Below are 21,183 nucleotides of genomic sequence, written 5' to 3'. Positions count from 1 at the left end.
GAATGCCTAGGAGGCAGAGAAGGAGGGGGACAGTGGCAGGAAGGAAGGTAGAAGGCAACCAGGGGCCACATCAAGATGCAGAGTGAGTTCAGGAAAGGGGCACATCAGTCCTACATGGGGGTCGGGGGGAACCTCACAAGGAGGTAGCATTTGAAATGAGACTGAAAGGATGCCAGCAATTTGCCTAGTGGACTAGCTGAGAACTTGTCTTCCCACTCTCCACAGGAAGCTGAAAACCACGTGTGCTCTAGGTTCAGAGACCAGCAGTCGGAATGCTAACATGGCCGCAGATGACTGACCTGGTTCTCTCTGATGCACTCATCTTCCAAGGCATCTGCTCTTCTTTACTCGACCAATAGAATGCACCTGTTCCTCCCTAGCTGATGGGTCTCTCAGGCCCCCATCTCTACATTCCTGCCTGGACCAATATTATGTTCACCATTGCATCCCCAGTTCTAGAACAGTGTCTGGCACAAGGTAGGAGCTTGTTGAGTAGATAAATGTCACTTGTTTTTTCTTATTTATCTATCCATCCGTCCATCCATTCTTCTTCTTTTTTCCAAAACAAGAATTCAAAGTAGTTGTCTTCAGCTACATCCTCAGGCCACATCTTTGTCTTACATATTCCTGTTCAACTGTGAGCTATCAGAGTATCCACTAAATTCCTTCAGGAAGGCATGGATATTCTCAGGGCTTAAACTGGCTCCACTGAGGTAAAATGTAAGTATCCAATAAGCTGCCAAATGCAGCACAGATGGTCAATAAGTTCTGTCTACAAGAGACCCACTTCAGACCTAGGGACACATACAGACTGAAAGTGAGGGGATGGAAAAAGATATTCCATGCAAATGGAAATCAAAAGAAAGCTGGAGTAGCAATTCTCATATCAGATAAATAGGCTTTAAAATAAAGACTATTACAAGAGACAAGGACACTACATAATGATCAAGGGATCGATCCAAGAAGAAGATACAACAATTGTAAATATTTATGCACCCAACATAGGAGCACCTCAATACATAAGGCAAATACTACCAGCCATAAAAGGCGAAATCGACAGTAACACAATCATAGTAGGGGACTTTAACACCCCACTTTCACCAATGGACAGATCATCCAAAAGGAAAATAAATAAGGAAACACAAGCTTTAAGTGATACATTAAACAAGATGGACTTAATTGATATTTATAGGACATTCCATCCAAAAACAACAGAATACACATTCTTCTCACGTGCTCATGGAACATTCTCCAGGATACATCATATCTTGGGTCACAAATCAAGCCTAAATTTAAGAAAATTGAAATTGTATCAAGTATCTTTTCTGACCACAATGCTATGAGACTAGATATCAATTACAGGAAAAGATCTGTAAAAAATACAAACACATGGAGGCGAAACAATACACTACTTAATAACCAAGTGATCACTGAAGAAATCAAAGAGGAAATCAAAATATACCTAGAAACAAATGACAATGGAGACACGACGACCCAAAACCTATGGGATGCAGCAAAAGCAGTTCTAAGAGGGAATTTTATAGCAATACAATCCTACCTTAAGAAACAGGAAACATCTCGAATAAACAACCTAACCTTGCACCTAAAGCAATTAGAGAAAGAAGAACAAAAACCCCAAAGTTAGCAGAAGGAAAGAAATCATAAAGATCAGATCAGAAATAACTGAAAAAGAAATGAAGGAAACGATAGCAAAGATCAATAAAACTAAAAGCTGGTTCTTTGAGAAGATAAACAAAATCAATACTTAGAAATTCAACATTTTTAAGTTCCTACCCTGGCCAGAAACTCTGCCAGATGTTGGGGACAACCCTGTGAATGAGCAGATGTGATTCTTATCCTTGTTGATCTTATTGCCTAGTGAACGACACAGACAGATGTTCATTATATGATAAAGCCTGTGGCAGGGGAAGTAACCGGTGATAATAGTCACAGGAGAGGCACCTAATGCAGATGGAGGGGCAGTCTAGAAGCTTTTCTAAAGGAAGTCATATGTGAGTCCCAGAGAAAAACAGAAGTGAGTCAGTAAAGCATTGGGGAGAAAATGTTTCAGAAGAAGGAACATAAGGGCAAGGGCTAGAGGCAGCTTCATTGAAGAATAAACGCTAGTTCAGGATGGCAAGGCTATATTTGGAGTGATAAGAGATGAAACTGGAGAAAAAGGCAAAAGTCACACAGAGAAGGAGATCCTAAAACTTACTAAACAGCTGGGTCTTAATTCTGAGGGTACACTGGAAAGCTTTCAGCATGGGAGAAAGATGAGCTGATTTACGTATTAGAAATATTTCTCCGATTTATAATGGACGAGATCAAGGGCAGGGAGACTTTGCAAGTGAGAGGTTATGATGTTGAAGGCAGACATATTTAGAAAATTATTTGGGTGGCAGAAATGACAAGACTTGGTAATGTGGGTTGATTGAAGACACGAATAAAAGAAGAAAACCCAGGAGTTTGTTTGCCACACAAAGCTTTGAAGCTAGAGACTGAGTCATCCATTTTTTAGGGACAGTATCACTGTCCAGTAAGGGCCACTGATGGCTCCAGTGGTGAGAAGACCAGAGTGGGATGGAGCGATGAGACCACTGTCTCAGTCTCTGCAGGCAGCAGGAGGAAGCCAGAGGTTGGTCAGAACAGGATAAACCTCCTCATGTCCCCACCCAAGGCACACGGAAGCACAAGGATGACCAAGGGCAAAGCCAGGAGCCACTACTCATCAAGATACCTCACATGTTTACCTACAGGGTTGTAGGAAGTGAAGTAGAATTTAATAGCTAACAACTCACATAACATTTCTTCAAACTTAAAACTTTCTGCCCTATAAGAGAATCATCTTTTAGTTGAAACTGATCCTTTGCTCACACTGATCCAAATCCTCTTCCCAGCCTAGCATGCACTCCCCAGTGTTCTCTGCCTTTCCAGATTCTACCCAAACTTCGGTGCAGTCCCAGCCACTCTGACAGCACATGCTCAGCACAGAGCACTGCAGGAGGTAAAATGAGCAGATGTCATGTTTCCTAAGGAAGCTGTTTCCTGTTTGGGGAGCGGGAATGTATGTACCTGAAATGAGTCAAAAATTGTCAAGTGCTGGGAAAATGCAAAGAAAGGAATTACCGTGGTGAGGTCTGGCTAATGAATAAAGGCTTTTGACTGGATAAATGAGTATCTCATTGCCACAAAGCAACTGTGCTGAGATGTCGGTGCTCTGAGTTCCTGTAGTCTTGGTCTTGGATTTTACTAAGCAAACAAAACTCACTGGGTTACCATCTTATCTTCCCATACATTCACACATGAAGTATTTCCCCAAATTCTCTCCAAAAGTTTTCTCATTCCTCTCACTAGTAAAAGCTTAAAGCACTTTGCCAGTCCTCCTACTAGTCCTGAAAGCAGGTAATCAAAAATAACATGACACTTCACTAAAAGAAAAAATTAAAAGTACAGAACAACAATTAAAATATTAACTACCTCATAGCAAGGAACAGCATGGATCACTGTAGAGCAGCTAAAATCATAAGGAAATCAGGTAATCAAGAAATTCAAGATAAGTCTCAGGCAGGTTGTACCAAGAAAGTTTGCTGTTAACCAAGGAAAACTAACAGTGCGTTTTAGACTCAACATGGAGTATGGTGATTGCTTAGATCTTCAACTCACTCAATTTCCATTAAATTGAAACAGAACTATAAACAATACCTTCCCAACACGATATCAGATTAGTGATCTGATATGCTAATTCTAATCAGCGATTGTTAATGTTATTATAATACTTAATATTTGTGCAGGCCACTTAAAAAGCAACTCAAAGATTTCCAAATGACTTAGGTAAGAAATCCACCCAGGACTTCAATATGGTAGACAAGATATTCTGAAAAACTCTCCCAGTACTAAGCCCCTAACAAATCTTACAGCATTAAGAAAGGGGGTAAGTCCTTAGAGGTCAAAAATCAAAAAAAGAAAAGTACAAAGAAATCAGAGAAACTCAGAGAAAAAAGTAAAAGATGCAGTGTGATGATCTTTTTTATGTGTCAAGTCAGCTAGGCTACAGTCCCAGTTATTCAACCAAACACTAACCTGGGTGCTGCTGTGAAGCCATTTTGTAGCTGTAATGGAAGTCCATAATTGGTTGACTTTCAGATTATTCTTGATCATCTAGCAGTCCTGGTTTAATCAGTTAAAAGACCTTAAAAGCAGAGCTGAGACTTCCTAGATGAAGAAATTCTGCCCATGGACAGCTGCTTCAGCCTGTGCCTGAAAGCTGCAGCCTGCCCTTCCTGACAGCCTGCCCACTGATTTTGGATTTGCCTAGCCAGCCTCCACTATCATGTAAACCAATTTCTTGCAATAATCCTCTTAATATCCACTTCCTACTGGTTCTGCTTCTCTGGCTAACCCCGATTGATGCATGAGGCTCACTGCTGATCTGGGGCAACTGCTGCTCCCTACTTCTGCTCTGGAGAAAAGAGGCAAGTTTAGGACTCACATAGGTGAAAAGTCAGATTAGGATCCACTCAGTGAAAATGTGTACCAGAAAACAAAGAACCAAGTAAGCAAACCTAAACTTGGCTCTCGGGGCTTCAACTCTGGGTACAGGGTAGAAAACTATTCATGGAGAATCTATAGCCACAAGCCATAGATTTGGGACCCAACTCCACCATGTAATATGCGTAACTTGAACATTGAGCATAAAGAGATATCACTTCATATTCACCAGACTGGCAAAATTTATGAGTGAGAATATCAAGTATTAGAAAGAATATGGAATAGGAACTATTAGATTCACTGCTCTTGAACAACTTTGGAAAGCAATTTTGCATCATCTGGTAAGGTCATAGATGTATATATCCTATGAGATAATGATTTCATTCCACTACTAGGTATATGCCCTGGAAAACCCTATGAATCTGTGTTCTAAAAAACATGTACAAGATGGTCTGTGCAGCATAATGTACAATAGCCCCAAACCGGAAGCAGTTCAGATCCACTCACAGGAGACTAGTCCAAGTGGAAGAGTCACATAGTGGACTATCTACAACGGAGAAAATGAATGAATTACAGCTACATGTCCTGGCACAAGCACAATGTGGTGTAACAAAAAGCCCAACACATATATTAAAATTTCATTTCCTTTCATGGTCTTATCACATATTTTAAAGATAAAACCTGGACCAGGGCTTCCCTGGCGGCGCAGTGGTTGAGAGTCCGCCTGCCGATGCAGGGGACACAGGTTCGTGCCCCGGTCTGGGAAGAGCCCACATGACGCGGAGCGGCTGGGCCCGTGAGCCATGGCCGCTGAGCCTGTGTGTCCAGAGCCTGTGCTCCGCAACAAGAGAGGCCACAACAGTGAAAGGCCCGCATACTGAAAAAAAAAAAAAAAAAAAAAAAAAAAAAAACCCTGGACCAGATCCCTACTTACCCACATCCTATATCCAGGCTGTCAACTCTTCAGACCAAGATTTATATCCTATTCACAACTGTACCCACAGAACCTAGGAGAGCACCAGACATAAAGAAGATACCCAACAGATACTTGTTGAATGAATGAATAAATTTTGAACACAGAAACGCATGCCAAACCTAGGGGCAGGACAGGAATAAAGACACAGACGTAGAGAATGGACTTGAGGACATGGGGAAGGGGAAGGGGAAGCTGGGACGAAGTGAGAGAGTGGCATGGACATATATACACTACCAAACGTAAAACAGATAGCTAGTGGGAAGCAGCCACATAGCACGGGGAGATCAACTTGGTGACCACCTAGATGGGTGGGATAGGGAAGGTGGGAGGGAGATGCAAGAGGGAGGAGATATGGGGATACATGTGTATGTATAGCTGATTCACTTTGTTATAAAGCAGAAACTAACACACCATTATAAAGCAATTATACCCCAGTAAAGATGTTAAAAAAAAGAAAGAAAGAAAAAAACGCATGCCAGGAAACAGACCCTGTGTTTCTAGCCTAGTGTCCTGATGCATGAAATCCCAAACCCTGATTTTACTTACCTGGACCCCTTTCTGCCGTAGATGACCCTGCAACTGTTGTCATCTGACCTATCTGACTCCCCTTCCCCAGGTTCCAAAAACCATACTTTCCCCGGATACTTCCATCTAAGAGCCACTCAAGTCCCAGTGTGATACATTGCCACCAAAAACCCTAAGAGAAGGGAGCTTGTCAATGTCAATAAAATGGGGGCTTGAAATGTGCTCTAGATATAATTCCGGCAAGTTGTATTTTCCCATGATTTAACATGGATTCCAGAAAGTTGGAGTAAACAAGATCTTTGACAGGGCTCAGCAAATACAAGGTTCAGAACAGCAAACAAAACTGGTTAAGAAATTCTAGTTCAAATTGATCAAATCAATAACAAAATAGTATCACATTAAAGTTCTGGGGGGAAAAAAAAGGAGTTAATTACATTGGGCCATATTGAAAAGGGACTTATTATGAAATTCCTGAGTACCTTTCTATTTGGGAAATAAACATAAGTGAAGGGACACATTTTAGGGGAAAGTAATTGATATACTTTCTCTCCTGAAGTTCTTTTCAATACCAAGGGTGTTCCTGTTTGGAACATTACTAAGAAGGAATGTTTTACACAAGGAAAGGTGGCCTTTCTTGATACGATCACAGTAATTCAATCTGGCAGCACTGACTTCCCTAAGCACGAGGTGTACCTTAACGTGGGCTAATGACATGCCTAGTGTTGGTGAATTTCATCCCCTCTGCAGGGTAACAGGGTACAAGAACACTGTAATTACCTGTTTCGGGGAGACCAAGCACATTTCAGTATACCAAGATTTTTAAATTCCAAATGTCAAGTATACTTTAAGAATAATCACAAGCCCATTAGCTTACTCTGCAATCTCTAGCTGTCATTTTAGTATTGAGCCACGATTATTGTCTTAGGGAGGGAGATCGTCACAAAGAACTGACACTTCCTTAACATCTAGAAATCACACATTTCTTTTTTTCTGTTATGTTATGTGGACTGGATGTCAGCGCACTCTAGATTCATCTATGTGGCTACAAGTCACTCTTCATTTCATTTCAATGACTTACTGATTTTCCACTTTGCACCTAACACTATGTTATATACTGTTTGGGAAGGGAGTTCCTACTCTAATGGGGCTTTCCAGATAGTTGATAAAACAAGACTTATATTCAGGGAAGACTTAAAGAATAAACATGACAGAGTATAAAGCCCAAGGTATAATAGAACCTTGACTTAGGAGCTTGGTTATATTCTGAACACCAACTGCCTCGATGCTTTTGAAAATTCACTCCCTCCTCTGAGCCACAGTCGCTTCTTTGGTGAGAGAAAGAGGCTTCATTAGGCACTCTCTAAGGTCCTTCTGACAAAGCTGTTCACTTCTGACATTCTGGGTTTTAAAGAAGTATAAGAGAGTATCTTTCAGAAGATGTGTGTGGAGAAATTCACAATGCAAAGATTGTTCCAAGGTGGGATTAATCAGAGAAGGTTTCAGAATAGTGGTAGGTCTTAAGGTTGGCCTAGAAGCACAATGATGAAATGGTACTGCAAGCACTACAACTGTGGTATTGTGTGTGACCTACTGGGGGCATCACATTTGTCAACCTCATTCTTTTCCTATTCATCTCTTCTACCTTTATGACTAAATGCATGCCATTCTCAACACATTATTACTCAACTCTACGTCAACAGGGGAGTTATAAAGGAGAGAATGGGTTCAAGTGGGTGGATGAGGAATAGTCTAACTCATTTCACAGAGCAGCCGTGCCTACAGGAGCAATTACCCAGCCAAATTCGCTCACTGTCCTAGTAACTCCCTCCACCATATTAATTACCTAGTGATCTAAAAACTATCAAGTCACACATACAAAGTGTCATCCATCACCCAAGGTTAATAAGAATTGGGCAATTATCAATAGGAATTAGGCAATTAATAGGAGTTGGGCAATTATTCCAACTATTCCAATCCTTCCAGATGCTAGGATCGGTGACAGAGTCCTAAAAATTCACACTGAAACTAAATTATCTGGAATGGTACCTCAATCAATCAGACCGACCAGATGATGCATCTCTTCTCTTGGTGCTTTCTGGAAGGAGATTTAGATAGTAAGTTATCTAATTTAGGTCAGAGTTCCAATAGCTTATTAAAGTTAAGGAATTTAAGCAGCTGTCCATTTTTGTATACAGAAAATATAGACTCAAAAATTTCTTATTGCTTACATATACTCTGTTAAGATTACAGAAGAAACTCCCGGGAAAGTTACCATCTATCTTAGGGTCTGGATGATGTCTGCAGAGAAATTACTCCTCCCCTTGTCCTTTATTTCTCCTACTTGGCAAAGCTCAAGTTCTGAGTCCTCTGAAACCCTTATCAGAATCTACTATCCCTAATTCCTTCCTCATCTATTTTCCCTTTGAGGTCCATGGTTTCTAAATCCTTAAGACACATAAATAATATTATGGATTCCTTTTGGTAACTGTCTCCCTAGTCCACTATTTATTTTCCTCTGAAGAAAGGAGAAACTAAATAATATTTTTTAAAAGTCCCAATTTCCAGTGGCTCTTTATGCATTACTTTATGCATATTACAGAGAATATGGGCGTCACAAGGAAATAACTTGGGTCAGTTTAGCTCTGAAAACTACCTGAAACTCTTTAGTACAAGACAGAGAGGAGCAGTTCAGGTCATTCCCAAGGCACGGGGGCAGATAACATACTTTGTAGTGGACTACAAACAAAACGCAGCCAAAAGAACCTTAGCTGAATCCATCATTTGATAACGTGTTGGTATTTTCTCAGTTTCTCTTCACACATCATTATCAGCATCATCAAATATTTAAATCTGCTTTCCATATGCAGATACGACAAGCTGTCTAGTAATATTCCCTGCTAATGTATTATAACATTGCGGATACTGCGAAGCATCGTCTGTAATTTAAACTATTTTCCTCCAAGGGATTCAGAAGAAGCTTAAAAAAAAAAATTTACCATTATGATTACCATATAAATATCATCAACTAGTGTGGCAAGGATGTAAGAGATACCTTTTTCCTTTCCCGTTAAGAATACAGAGACTTGAGTACAGAGAAGTGAAGGGTGCAAGGGTGCATATTTTCTGGCCACAGAACGGGGAAGAGATAACAGATTTGAAAAGAGCAGGTCTCATTGTAAAGAAAAACAATAATAGAACAGAGCAAACTCCTCCATCCAGGAAGGAGACTAAGTCACAGTACCCTTTAATCCGCAGGTTGGCTCCTTCATCTCTGGGACGCCCGGCCTCTGCCTCCTGTACATGACATGTGGGTGGTATACTCCCTCAGCCAGCAGATGATTTTTGACAGGCTCAATGAAAAAGTCTCCATGTGGCAGATGGAAAAATCCAGTCTGTAAATACATGCAGTACAAAGGTTTTATTCGAATCAATTCTTTACCGAGGCAAAGAAAATTAGTAAAGTGAAAATTATATAGATTATGATGAGCCCTGAAACTCATAAGACCGGTGCTTTCATCGTCTGCCATTTGATCTCACAGAAGAGCTACACATAAGTAATTTAGTGAAATGTCTTTATAGTCACAGTTATTAAATGTTTGGGGTTCATGATCCCTTTGAGACGCTAATGAAAAAAGTGTATATATACCACACACATCCAAAGGTAGCATACAATTTTTCAGGTTCCTGGGTTCCCTCCACCCGTATAACTCATTGCTGGATATCTATGAATCTTAAATTAGTGCTTCCCGGTTGCCCTGTTATGGAACTGGTACTTATAATCCATATTTCACTGACAACTTTTGGGAACATTTACCTGTAAGTGAGCAGCCGTTTGACGTGAAGTATGTAATGCCATTCTGCTCTCAAGGAAACACAGAAATATAATACTGATTTCCTGATCTGAGCCTGAGTTTCCAAGAGTCTAAAGAGGGCACTCTCATTTCACAGATACGGGAATCAGCCATAAGTTGGAGAATGCTGGGCGATGAGTAACTCTTTTTGGAGGTCAGGTCTAGAAGCGGTAAAGCCGACAACTCTGTTTTCTCTTTGGGAAAATTTCCTAGTGCCCATTTAAGATGTTCAGAAATTGCTTTGCCGATGATCTCCTAGGATGGACTTAGCTCTCAGGATGTGAATTCTATATTGATGAAAAAGAGGGCTTGCCCTCGATACCCTCCTTGCAGTTTCACCTTGAGGTGACCAAGAGCTCAGACTCTGGAATTAACCCGGGTTCACATCCCAGCTCCTCCACTTTTTAGCTCTGTGATTTGCAACAAATGTCTTGCTCAGGTTAACCCTTATCAATTGAAAAATGGGGATAACCAAGGGATGCTGTGAAGATTAAACGAGTTAATACATGTGAAGCTCCTAGAAAAGGGCATGGCCCACAGTCTTACCTGTTATTAGACTCTTACCAGATCTCAGATTTTATGTCTTTTCATTGCCTTAGGGTCTCCAGAGTCAATATAGCAGTTCAATGAATATTAAGTTTGCAAAAATAAACCTGGAAAGTTTGAGGTTAGGAAAAATATGAACGGGTCCCAAAGTTCAAGGTCCCTCACCACATGTCAGCAAGCTGGGGATACTCTGCTACACAGATGAGTCCGAAGATGGGGTGAGCGGGGTCAGGAGGAACAGGGGCTCTGTGAAGGGAGATGCTCTCTGTTGAACAGGCTTTGACTTGGGGGTCTTTCCAAAACGTTTGCTGCACTGTACCAGTAATACAACCAGATCTAAACATAAACCTCACAATTGGCTCCCTACTTTGATTACTGACCTTAAAGTATCTCTGATAACAGAGAGAAAAGAACAAAAGGAACACTTTACTGAAAGTCATAGGAATAGCTGTGTGACCTTGAATGGGTCACCCAACCTGTAAAATGTGGATAATGCCTACCTCATAGGGCTGTTAGGAGAAACAAATGAGCTGAAGCTTATCAAAGTGCCATGCGAACTGCTTTACAAATGCAGGGTGGTATTATTTTAACTACCAACTCCAGAAGCGGTTATATCGGACTTCAAATTTGCTGGCATTTCTTAGGAGACATGACATTTTTTTTTTCCTCAGCCTCTTTCTTTGAGGAAAAACCTCTGGGACAGGAAGCACTGACAAGGTCCAGACTACAATAAACTAGCTGGAAACAGACTTATGCAGGACTGAGATTGGGTTCTATTTCTACTCTGAGACAAAGACCAGGAACACAAAGAGATGGTGGGCCTATTGCTAATGAAGCTCATTTGTTCCATGGAAACAAAATAGAAGGCAAGGACTCCTCGGGCATGGCTGGTGTGGGGTCCCTTTGTGCAACTGCCATCAAACTAATACTAAAGTCCTTGAAGAAAAAAAATAACATCAACAAGAAGGATATATTGGTATTTCTCCAGCCTCAAATTTTGGACCCAAGTGGTGCAGAAGAAACAGATGGGGCGCCAGTTGAGAACATAATAACTATTTTATGGGCAATATGAATGAGCGTGCCTGAAAGCCAAACAAGCATTTTCTTAAAGGCTTCCTTCCATTTCCGTTCCTGCACAAGGCCAGCTTTGCCAGTGTGTACCTGGAAATGACCTGTACAGCCTAAATATTTCTCAGAAGCTGGATGGAGACTTAGGAGAGCTGGGTGACCCGCCAGCTGGAGCAGAAACAGAACATCTGCTCATATTCAAGTGGGGCTGTTGGCCCCAGGACCCCATGTGTGTCACAGAGAAGGGAAGGGACAGGATAGGGGATGAAGGGACATCGCTGGTTCAGGGAGAGTGAGGTGGGAAGATTTCCCAGCTGAGCTGTGCACCTCCCCACTTCCCCAACATACGAACACAGAGCTTTGTACACCTGGTACCCAAATGGCCATGGGTCACTGGTCTCTTCTCATCTAACCAGAGCCAGGTCATGCTCTGGTTAGAGCATACACTGGTTTTCTTTCCACCGGAAGGAAGGACTGACTCCACTCTCTCCCTGAAGCTAACTGCCCAACAGAACCGCCTTCTTTCACTGCCAGCTCTGGATCTGGACGAAAGAAGGCGCTCTTCATTCCAGTCTTCTCGATATCTTTGAAGGAGAATGAGAATGGACTTGAGGACAAGGTATCCAATTCACTGGGGGCTTGAACAGGTTCCCGGAAGGACCAGAGCAGGATGCACCCCAGGCAGAAGCTCAAAGCGGACAAGTTTGCCCTTTTACCTCCGTCATCTCCTCTCCCTCCTGTCAGTATCCAGTATCCCAGCACACTGCTAACTGTTCTTTGGAAATTAACTCACCTCCTTGTTTTAACTAAGTTATAAATATCTGTGAATGCTTCCTGAGGCTCTCTTCTAAGAATTGTTTTAAATAAGCTGTATTTTGAAGCATTATAAACATACAGAAAGATATGCAAGTTATAATTGTAAAGACCCATAAATCTTTCATAGAGGGCACACCTAAAGGCAGAAACAGAACATTCCCAGCAGCCAGGAAACTTCCTGTTTCTCTTCCCAGTCAATATCATCCCCAAGGGTAACCTTACTCTGATTTCTAACACTAATACATTTGTTTTAAACCTATCCTTAATTCTTTACAGGAAGCATTACTTGATATAAAAAAATAATGTCTTCTAGTTCGTTTCGAGTGTTAGGGACTGGCCAATGGAAGAAATTTAAGGCAGGGGGATTTCTCAAGGTCCATTAAGCCAGACCCTTCATACTGCTTCCTACCAGTCCCAGCCAGTGGGGATGAGACAAAGGACTGAGCTACCTTAGCATGAGTCATTTGGCATTGAAGCTCTACTGCTCTCTGCTAAGGAAGGAGGGGGAAGAAGCTTAAGAGTCTTTAGTACCAATTTATTTTTCCTAGTGGGAAACTCGTAGTGTCTTACAAGCAATATGTGAACAGAATGTTCTAGAATTTCAAAGCCCAGAGACCTTGAAGAGTCACCTAACCTATGCTGTCATGCCTTCAGGTTTTACCACAGGTGAAAACGGCAGACCAAAGAATAAAAACAATGGTATTGTAAAAGACATAGGGGGAATTTAGCAAATCTAGCACTCAGGGTTGTGTTGTGTTGCACAACTCAAGGGGGTGCTCTTCACATAGAAAAAACTGTGAGTGGCACCCCCTGGAGGTGTGCAGTGGAACACTGTCACTAAAACTCATCAACCGGTCCTGGAAAGAAATTCCTTTTTCACTTGAAAATTTCAGAAGTTAACAAATCAATTTGTTTCTTCCCACAGTGATGAAGACAACATGATGAATATATTCTGAAATCAAGAACAGAAAAAAACTAATTTGGGATAAAGAGGTACCCAAGATACTCAATTATAGCACATGGATCACTGGGAAAGATATCACCTGTCGCTCACTATATACACAGGAAAGAAGATAAAATCAGACCCCCAAATCACCCTTATTGATTATCAATCTGCATCTATCACATGGCCAGCCCAGTGCTAAGAGCTCTCAGAGGGGCAGTGACCCCTGCCCTCGAGGTTTACAACCCAGCCAGGAAGACCGATATCCATAAAATAGCAGAAAGGAGAACAACAAAGCTCTAGAATGTTTGCATTTAGAAAGGTATAGTGCTCATATGTCCCAAGACACTAGCCCATGAGCTCTGATGCCACTGGGCCTAGAGCTCAGAACTTAAGTCCTGTATCACAGACCCTTCCCCACCTCACACAGCATCTTTGCAGAAGGTGAGGGGAGGTACCTCCCTAGGTGATACAGATTCCAGTGCTGTGTCCCAGGGGCGACAAAGGCCATTGAGGGCAGATGCTTTTCGAGGGCACAGACAGAAGACTGAACTTCTGTAGTCTCCAATACACCTGGTCCAGTCCTAAAGCCATTACAGCCTTCCAGAGTTATCAACTTTTTTGTTGCTGGGTTGCAACATGCAGAAAAACTTTCTGTCATTTAATACGCAGCCAGGACCCTCAGTCAGAAGTCAAGGGATGACAGAAGCCTCAGCATACAGAGATGAGACCACTGGGAAGATTCCTCCAGGAATAAGCCCCCCTCTGCTCTGATGCCAAGAGCTCCCTGACTGGCCTCCATGGAGCCAATGGGGAGTGTAACCCGGTAATGTCATCGATTCACAAAGATTTTGCATGTTAGTCTTGGCAGCCCTAGGTAAAGCTCAAGCCAGGAAGACATACTCTGGTGCATCCACCTGGTCACACATGTGCCAGGCAGGTTTTGCAATAATACAGATCTGGTCCCTACCTCCTAAAACAGTGCTGTCAAATAGAACTTCCTGCGATGACAGAGATGTTCTATATCTGCACTGTCCAACTCAGTAGCTACTAGCCACATGTGTCTATTGAGCACTTGATTTGTGGCTAATGTAACAGTGGAACTGAATTCTTAACTTCATTTAACTCTAATTATTATCTTTAAACAGCCCCAGGTGGTTAATGGCTACCATACTGAACTGCATATTTCTACAGAGTGGCTGACTAGTGAAGGAGAGGGATCCATATGTGTATGCATCCTACAGTGACGAGTACTGGAATCCAGGGAAAATTTGAAGACTTGTCTTAGAAGAAAGACAAACTGAAAAAATGTGACATTTCACTATAATAGTTCGTTTTTTTGTGATCAAGCCAATCAGGAGCCAACTTGGAAACACCAAAGTAATGCACACTGCAGAGAATTGAAAGAAGCAACTAGGTATAAAAAATGTAACATTTACCAAAATTAAAATGAATCATGTTGAGCTCACTTTTGTGTATGGTGTTAGGAAGTGTTCTAATTTCATTCTTTTACATGTAGCTGTCCAGTTTTCCCAGCACCACTTATTGAAGAGACTGTCTTTTCTCCATTGTATATTCTTGCCTCCTTTATCAAAGATAAGCTGACCATATGTGCGTGGGTTTATCTCTGGGCTTTCTATCCTGTTCCATTGACCTATATTCCTGTTTTTGTGCCAGTACCATACTGTCTTGATTACTGTAGCTTTGTAGTATAGTCTGAAGTCAGGGAGGCTGATTTCTCAGGGAGATCAGCTCAGTGCTTTGTGACCACATAGAGGGGTGGGATAGGGAGGGTGGGAGGAAGACACAAGAGGGAGGAGACATGGGGATATATGTATATGTATAGCTGATTCACTTTGTTATAAAGCAGAAACTAACACAACATTGTAAAGCAATTTTACTCCAATAAAGATGTTAAAAATAAAAGTGAATCCTGGGGAACAAATCTGGGAGAACAAGGGTTGTGTGAGGGAGCTGCCATTGTCCTGAGGCCAGAATGGAAGGGGCATAGAGGTACCAGGAAAAGCCAGGGACTGGGGCTGTGATCATACAGAATCGAAAGACCAGCTCTACTTCTAGAAGGAGCTGTCCCTGTTAGAGCCCTAGAATATCAGCCTACATGTCCTCATACCTCTCCGATGCTCTTCGGAGGAACCTACCCAAACCCTAATATACACAAGACCACATCCCACACGCTGGCTGGCAGTTCAGAGTCCAAGTAGTAGGAAAAAAAATCCCTGCATTAGAAAGTTGATAAAATGAGTTCAGGACTTCCCTGGTGGCACAGTGGTTGAGAGTCTGCCTGCCGATACAGGCGACACGGGTTCGTGCCCCGGTCCAGGAAGATCCCACATGCCGCGGAGCAGCTGGGTCCGTGAGCCATGGCCACTGAGCCTGTGCATCCAGAGCCTGTGCTCCGCAACGGGGAGAGGCCACAACAGTGAGAGGCCCGCGTACAGCAAAAAAAAAAAAAAAAAAAGAAAATGGGGATTTTTGCTTGGAGCATCATAGGAAATGTACAAGGTAAACTTTATCTTTTTTACCTATGAAACCTTCAGTAAAACAAACACTGTTCTCTGATACTTTTTTGTGTGTGTGTGTGACTAGAAATGCTGTATCCTCCCTCAAAGGTGGCACAGGGAGAAAAAGAGAATCACTGAAGCAATACATATGAGGAATCTCTTTAAGTAGAGAGTAAAATCGTCTACTTGAGGCAAGTAGGAAAGGCATCTGGGAAACTGCTCTGAAGAATGGGAGAAGGCACCAACCTTTGACAGAGCCCAGTTGAAGCCTCAGCTGAGATCGTGAGCCACTAAAAAGCAAGTCAAAGGAGATGACAGACAAGGCAAATGCAGAAGAGGTTGTGGTCAGAAAGGGGAATATTAAAGTTCAAGCATTCAGAGTTTGTAAGGCAAGCCTGGTGTGGTAGCATGAATATGGCCCCCAAAGATGTCCAATCCTAATCCCTGGAACCTGTGCATAGATTGCTTTACATGGTAAAGGGGACTTTGCAGATGTAATTAAGTTAAGGATTTTGAGATGAGGAGATTGTTGACTCAGTGTAATCAGCAGAGTCATCTAAGAGGGAGGCAGGAGGATCAGAATGAGTAGTAGAAGAGGTAATGACAGAAACAAGAGGCTGTAATGAGACAAGGAAGAGGCCACAAGCCAAGGAACACAGGCAGCCTCTCGAAACTGAAAAAGGTGAGAAAACAGATTGCCCTGAAGCCTCCAGAAGAAATGTGACCCTAATGATACTCATTAGTCATGACCTTCAGAACTGTAAGAGGATAAATTTGTGTTGTTTTAAGCCACTGCATTTGTAGTAATTTGTTACAGCAGCCTTAGGAAAGTCATACACCTGGGGAGTGGTCATAGGAATAGGTCACCAAAGGGGAACCCAATCAAAGAATTCTAGGGAAGGGAAGTCAAGAAGGTGAAGGGTCCATGAGGTCAAGGTGTTCACCTTGACCCGCAGTTAAAAATACATTTCACATTGTGACTCCAGTATATAGCCAAAACATTTCAGGAGGCAATGCTTCCCTCTTTTGCTATGTAGAAGGCATTCTGATACATTCCATTCTGTGTTATTCAATTTAAATTATGGTTCTAACACACTAAGTTGATTTCACATCCATGTAATGGATTACAATCTGCAAACTCAAAAACACCAATATGGTGGGGAGAGCTTGTACTTTATTGCTAAATCTGGATGTGAGTTCTTATCCTGGTTCTATACTTTCTTCCTGCGTGACCTTGGTCAAGTAGTTGATTGATGAGTCTCCAGCTGTTCATATGAGAAATGGGGATTGTCTACTTCCTAAAGCTGTTAAGAAGAATAAATGAACTGTTGTGAGGAAGCACCTATTACAATGGCTGGCGTGTAGCATTCATTCAAAAATAGTGGCTTCTTATAAAATTAGAGAATCTTATCCTAAGACTCTTCGAGGGTCAATTTTTCAGCAGATACTGGAATTGTTTCCTCACCTCCACTCATCCACATCATAAACGCTCTTCTAATGAGGAGAGATACTTCTCAAGGCATCTGCTATTGCTAAAATAATTATTAGAACTCTCTTTGCTTTATGGTGTTAAAAGTCTGTGTGCCTATAACTCCCACTCATCGTCTTAGTTCTACCTTGTGGAGCTATACCAGATATGTCTAATATCTTTTATACATAATATCTACTTAAGTATACTGGATAACATTTATCGTGTGCCACTAAGACTTGTCTTTTCAGCCTAAATATTTTCATTTCCTTCAAGCATTTTTCATTTCTTATCGTGCTAATCCTTTAGCAGTCTGGTTAATCTCCCTGACTACAGCTTGTCAATATTTCTCTAAAAATGACACCAGAATTGGGCATTGAGAGCCTAGCACTCCGATGCCATCAACTTTGGAGGAAAGAAATAGTGGGAAAAGTATATATATATTTTTTCCCTTTCACAATAATCAAATTCTTCAGGGAAGAAACTGGTAAGGCAAAAATTTGGTCTAATAAGGACTTACTTCTTTTACTAGGGCTTAACGAAATGATCTATTTTCTCCATGTTGTTACATGGAGTCCAGGAAATGGGCTTCACAATTGGGGAAAATACATAGTGACAACACTGAAGACAGAACCTCTCAGTACTCCCTGAAGTTTAATGATTTTTTTCTTAAACAACCCCCTGAATTGACCAGACATCTTCTTCATTAGAGTTTGATTTCCCTGCCATTCTGACCATTCTTTCAGCATCCAAGTGGAGATGGACGGTAAACAGTTCATGGCAGTGCTCTTTGGGATATGAACAGACCACACCAAAACTAGCCCTCTGCACACAGTTCCAATCTCTCTGCAAAATGGGCTGGCAGTGCCTGGATGTTACTGCAGGGAAAAAGTTGGACTAAGAGTACATGTAAATGATTTGTTTTTCTTTTCCCAACTTTTTATTTAGAAAAATTTCAGAAGTACAAAAACCCTCAAAGAACGGTATAATAAACATCCATATGTCCCCACTTGGATTAAAAAATATTAATATCCTGCCACTTCTGAAATATATATGCTGCACTATTTGAAGGTAACTTGCAGACACTGTGGCAATTCAGCCTTAAGTACTTTATCAAGCCTGTCCTAAGAAGCGGGCACTCTCCTATATACCCACAGTTCCATTACCTCACCTAAGAATTAGTAATCATTCCACAACATCATCCTAATTTCATTCCATGTTCCAATTTCCCATATTGTCCCCCAAAACATCTTTTAGAGCTATTCATTGTTTCTTTCTTTCTTTGTTAGTAATCTAGAACTAATCAAGTTAACACAATGCAGTTTGGTTGTTTTATAATAAATTATTATTTTTTTTAAACCTCTGGAACGTATCATTTAATTAGTATATGTTCGACACACTCTTGGATCAAGAGTTTTAGGTTGGACTTTTAAATTAAAATCCACTGAAACATAATTTTGCCAAAGTTTCTTAAATTCACAACTTACAATATATTGATAGTCTCCTATCCCACTAGGTAGCTGATGTTTCATAAAATCCCCTCCTCTGAGTTAGATTCATGCCTTCAACTTGTTTATATTATTATGCTCTTGGGCTATTCAGTAACCAGACAACTGTTCAGAAATCCCTCTAGAAAGTTTCCTACATTATTTATGTCACTGCTAAAGCTATTTCCCCTCCCTTAAAAAACAGTTGCTTTACATACAAAAGAAAAATCATTATTTAGCCAGAATATTGATAAATGATTCTAGTTTCTTTTCTCTGACCCATCATTGCCTTTTATACACTGATTGGCTTCCTAAGCCTCTTCTGCTCATATGTACCTCAAACACATAGCTTAAAAAGTGGACTATTTCTTAAAAGCCTGTTATGAAAAACAATAATATTTTGTTCTACCTCTCCCAGTCCCCAGAGGTAATGACTCTTGACTTTTTTACCTTATTCTTCTGCAAGTTATCTCTATATTTTTCTCAATAACATGCTGGTTTTTTAAAAAAAATCAGTTTTAGACATTATCTGAAATACTGTCCCTGCTATAATAGATGAGGATTGGCATCCTTACACAATGACTCTGCCATTTTCCCAGTATCATTACTTTCGTCAAACCAGTATAGGTGACTGCATTTACATTTCTGAAACAATGCAAGGGCAAACCTGAAATTCAGCCAGTAGATACTGACACAACTTACTGGCCAGTATCTACTCTAATAGGTTGGTCTCTAAGCCATACAGGGTACTAGTATTTCCTTTCTTGTATAGCATTTTGTTTTTCTTGGAATTTCTGCTTATCTTTCTCTGCTTATTGCGTTGTCTTCCCTGTTGTTACAATCCATTCTTTTTACATCCTCAACATATCAGCACTCTTCTATGGAGTCCCTTTTTTTCTTGGAGACATCCCTGAAGCTCGCCGTCTCCTGCTCCTGCCTAGCGGCTCACAGGCGAGCCCTGGGCTATCCTATCCAGGGACTTCCCTTGATGGCACCTCCAGGTTAGAGCTACTGATTTATGGCTCTCACATCTGTATGTCTGCTTGTTCCAGCACCCATTTTCAAAACTGAGAAGTTTTCCTGAATATCAGTCCTTTCTGGGTGGCCACTCCCTCTCGCCCTAAAAGGTTTAGGGTCATCTCTTTACCCATGCTCTTTGCCAAATTTCAAAATTATGTGCCTTTGAGTGAGTCTTCTCTCATCCATTGTTTTGGACACTCAATAGACCATCTCACTCTGGATACTGCGTTTTTCAGCCCTTCAGTTATGAAAAAATACTCTTGGATGTTGGATCTTCTGGACTGCTCCTCCATTTTCCTTGATTTTTTTCTCTCATTTTTCCAAATCTTAGTCTTCTTTATCTACTTTTTGGGGATTCTCTTGGCTTTATCTTCCAACATTTCTATTGATTTCCTATAAATTTCATCAATCGTTTTTTCAGAGATCTCATTCTTGGCCTCTAGCTGTTCCTTTTTCACAGTATCCTCTTCTTGCTTTATGGACAAAATCTACTCTAGAATACTCCCAAGGACACTATTTACAGGATTTTGAGGTTTGCCTATTTGTTTGATGCATTCCTTTCTGTTTCCTGCATTAGCTTCAAAGTTAATTTTTCCTGTTTATTTACCTTGCTCTACTTCTTTCTTGTTGACGTTTTCCTAAAATGTCTTGACATCCATCCATATGTATGAGGGAGTGCTGAAAAGCTGGTGAAGTGCTCTGTGTACGTATGAAGGACTTTTGACTGTTCAAGTGGAAATCTTGTAGGTACCTACTATTTATGGCTGGAGGATTTCCTAAATGCCAGAATGTAACAGTCTTTTTTTGTGGACCATTTAATTCCTGCAGAGAAGAAAACTCTAGTCTATAGTTTAAGGGATAGACACCTGCCTGTAGTAATTCTGCCTGAAGTACTAGAAGCAGACAACCATTTTGTTTTCAGCCCCATATGCCTCCATTCTCCCTGCCTTCCCTCCATCATATCCAGCACTTCTAAGTCCCAAAATGCTCTGTGGTTCCTGGGTCAAATCAACTTCCTTCTTGTCTACATCCCACCAGTATGCACACTCTGGGGTCACGCTCACTTGGCCATGAAACATTGGTTATTACTTGTCCCACTTTCCATCCTCTAGAATTCTGTCTAAATCTCATGTCCTAAGAAAGCTCCTCTCTTATTCTCTGTTATTATTAGGAAGGAGAGGAAACCTACTGTGCCATCTGTCGTCTTTGACAACTTTTTGATGGTTCCAGGAACATTAAAAATAAAAATAGTTAGATTAATAAGATATACTTTAAAAAAATTTATTTATCTTATTTATTTATTTTTGGCTGCACTGGGTCTTTGTTGCTGTGTGGGGGCTTTCTTTAGTTGCAGTGAGCGGGGTTTACTCTTCATTGCGATGTGCAGCCTTCTCATTGCAGTGGCTTCTCTTGTTGTACAGCACGGTCTCTAGACACGTGGGCTTCAGTAGTTGTGGCACACAGGCTCAG

The 21,183-nt window shown here is 41.2% G+C and overlaps 1 protein-coding gene across 1 annotated transcript in view; it reads right to left on the bottom strand.

The window, feature by feature from the left end:
• The window catches only part of ADAMTS12 (ADAM metallopeptidase with thrombospondin type 1 motif 12), a 409,046-nt gene that overhangs the window by 252,664 nt on the left and 135,199 nt on the right, over nucleotides 1-21,183 (bottom strand). The window contains exon 3 of the mRNA XM_007466839.1: nucleotides 9,234-9,384. Within this exon, the coding sequence (XP_007466901.1) occupies nucleotides 9,234-9,384 (151 nt within the window). The remainder of the gene's footprint in view (nucleotides 1-9,233; nucleotides 9,385-21,183) is intronic.

Source organism: Lipotes vexillifer, unplaced genomic scaffold (assembly GCF_000442215.2).
Source record: "Lipotes vexillifer unplaced genomic scaffold, Lipotes_vexillifer_v1.1 scaffold647, whole genome shotgun sequence".
NCBI classification, from domain to species: domain Eukaryota; kingdom Metazoa; phylum Chordata; class Mammalia; order Artiodactyla; family Lipotidae; genus Lipotes; species Lipotes vexillifer.
This window is presented reverse-complemented; position numbering and strand designations above follow the sequence as displayed.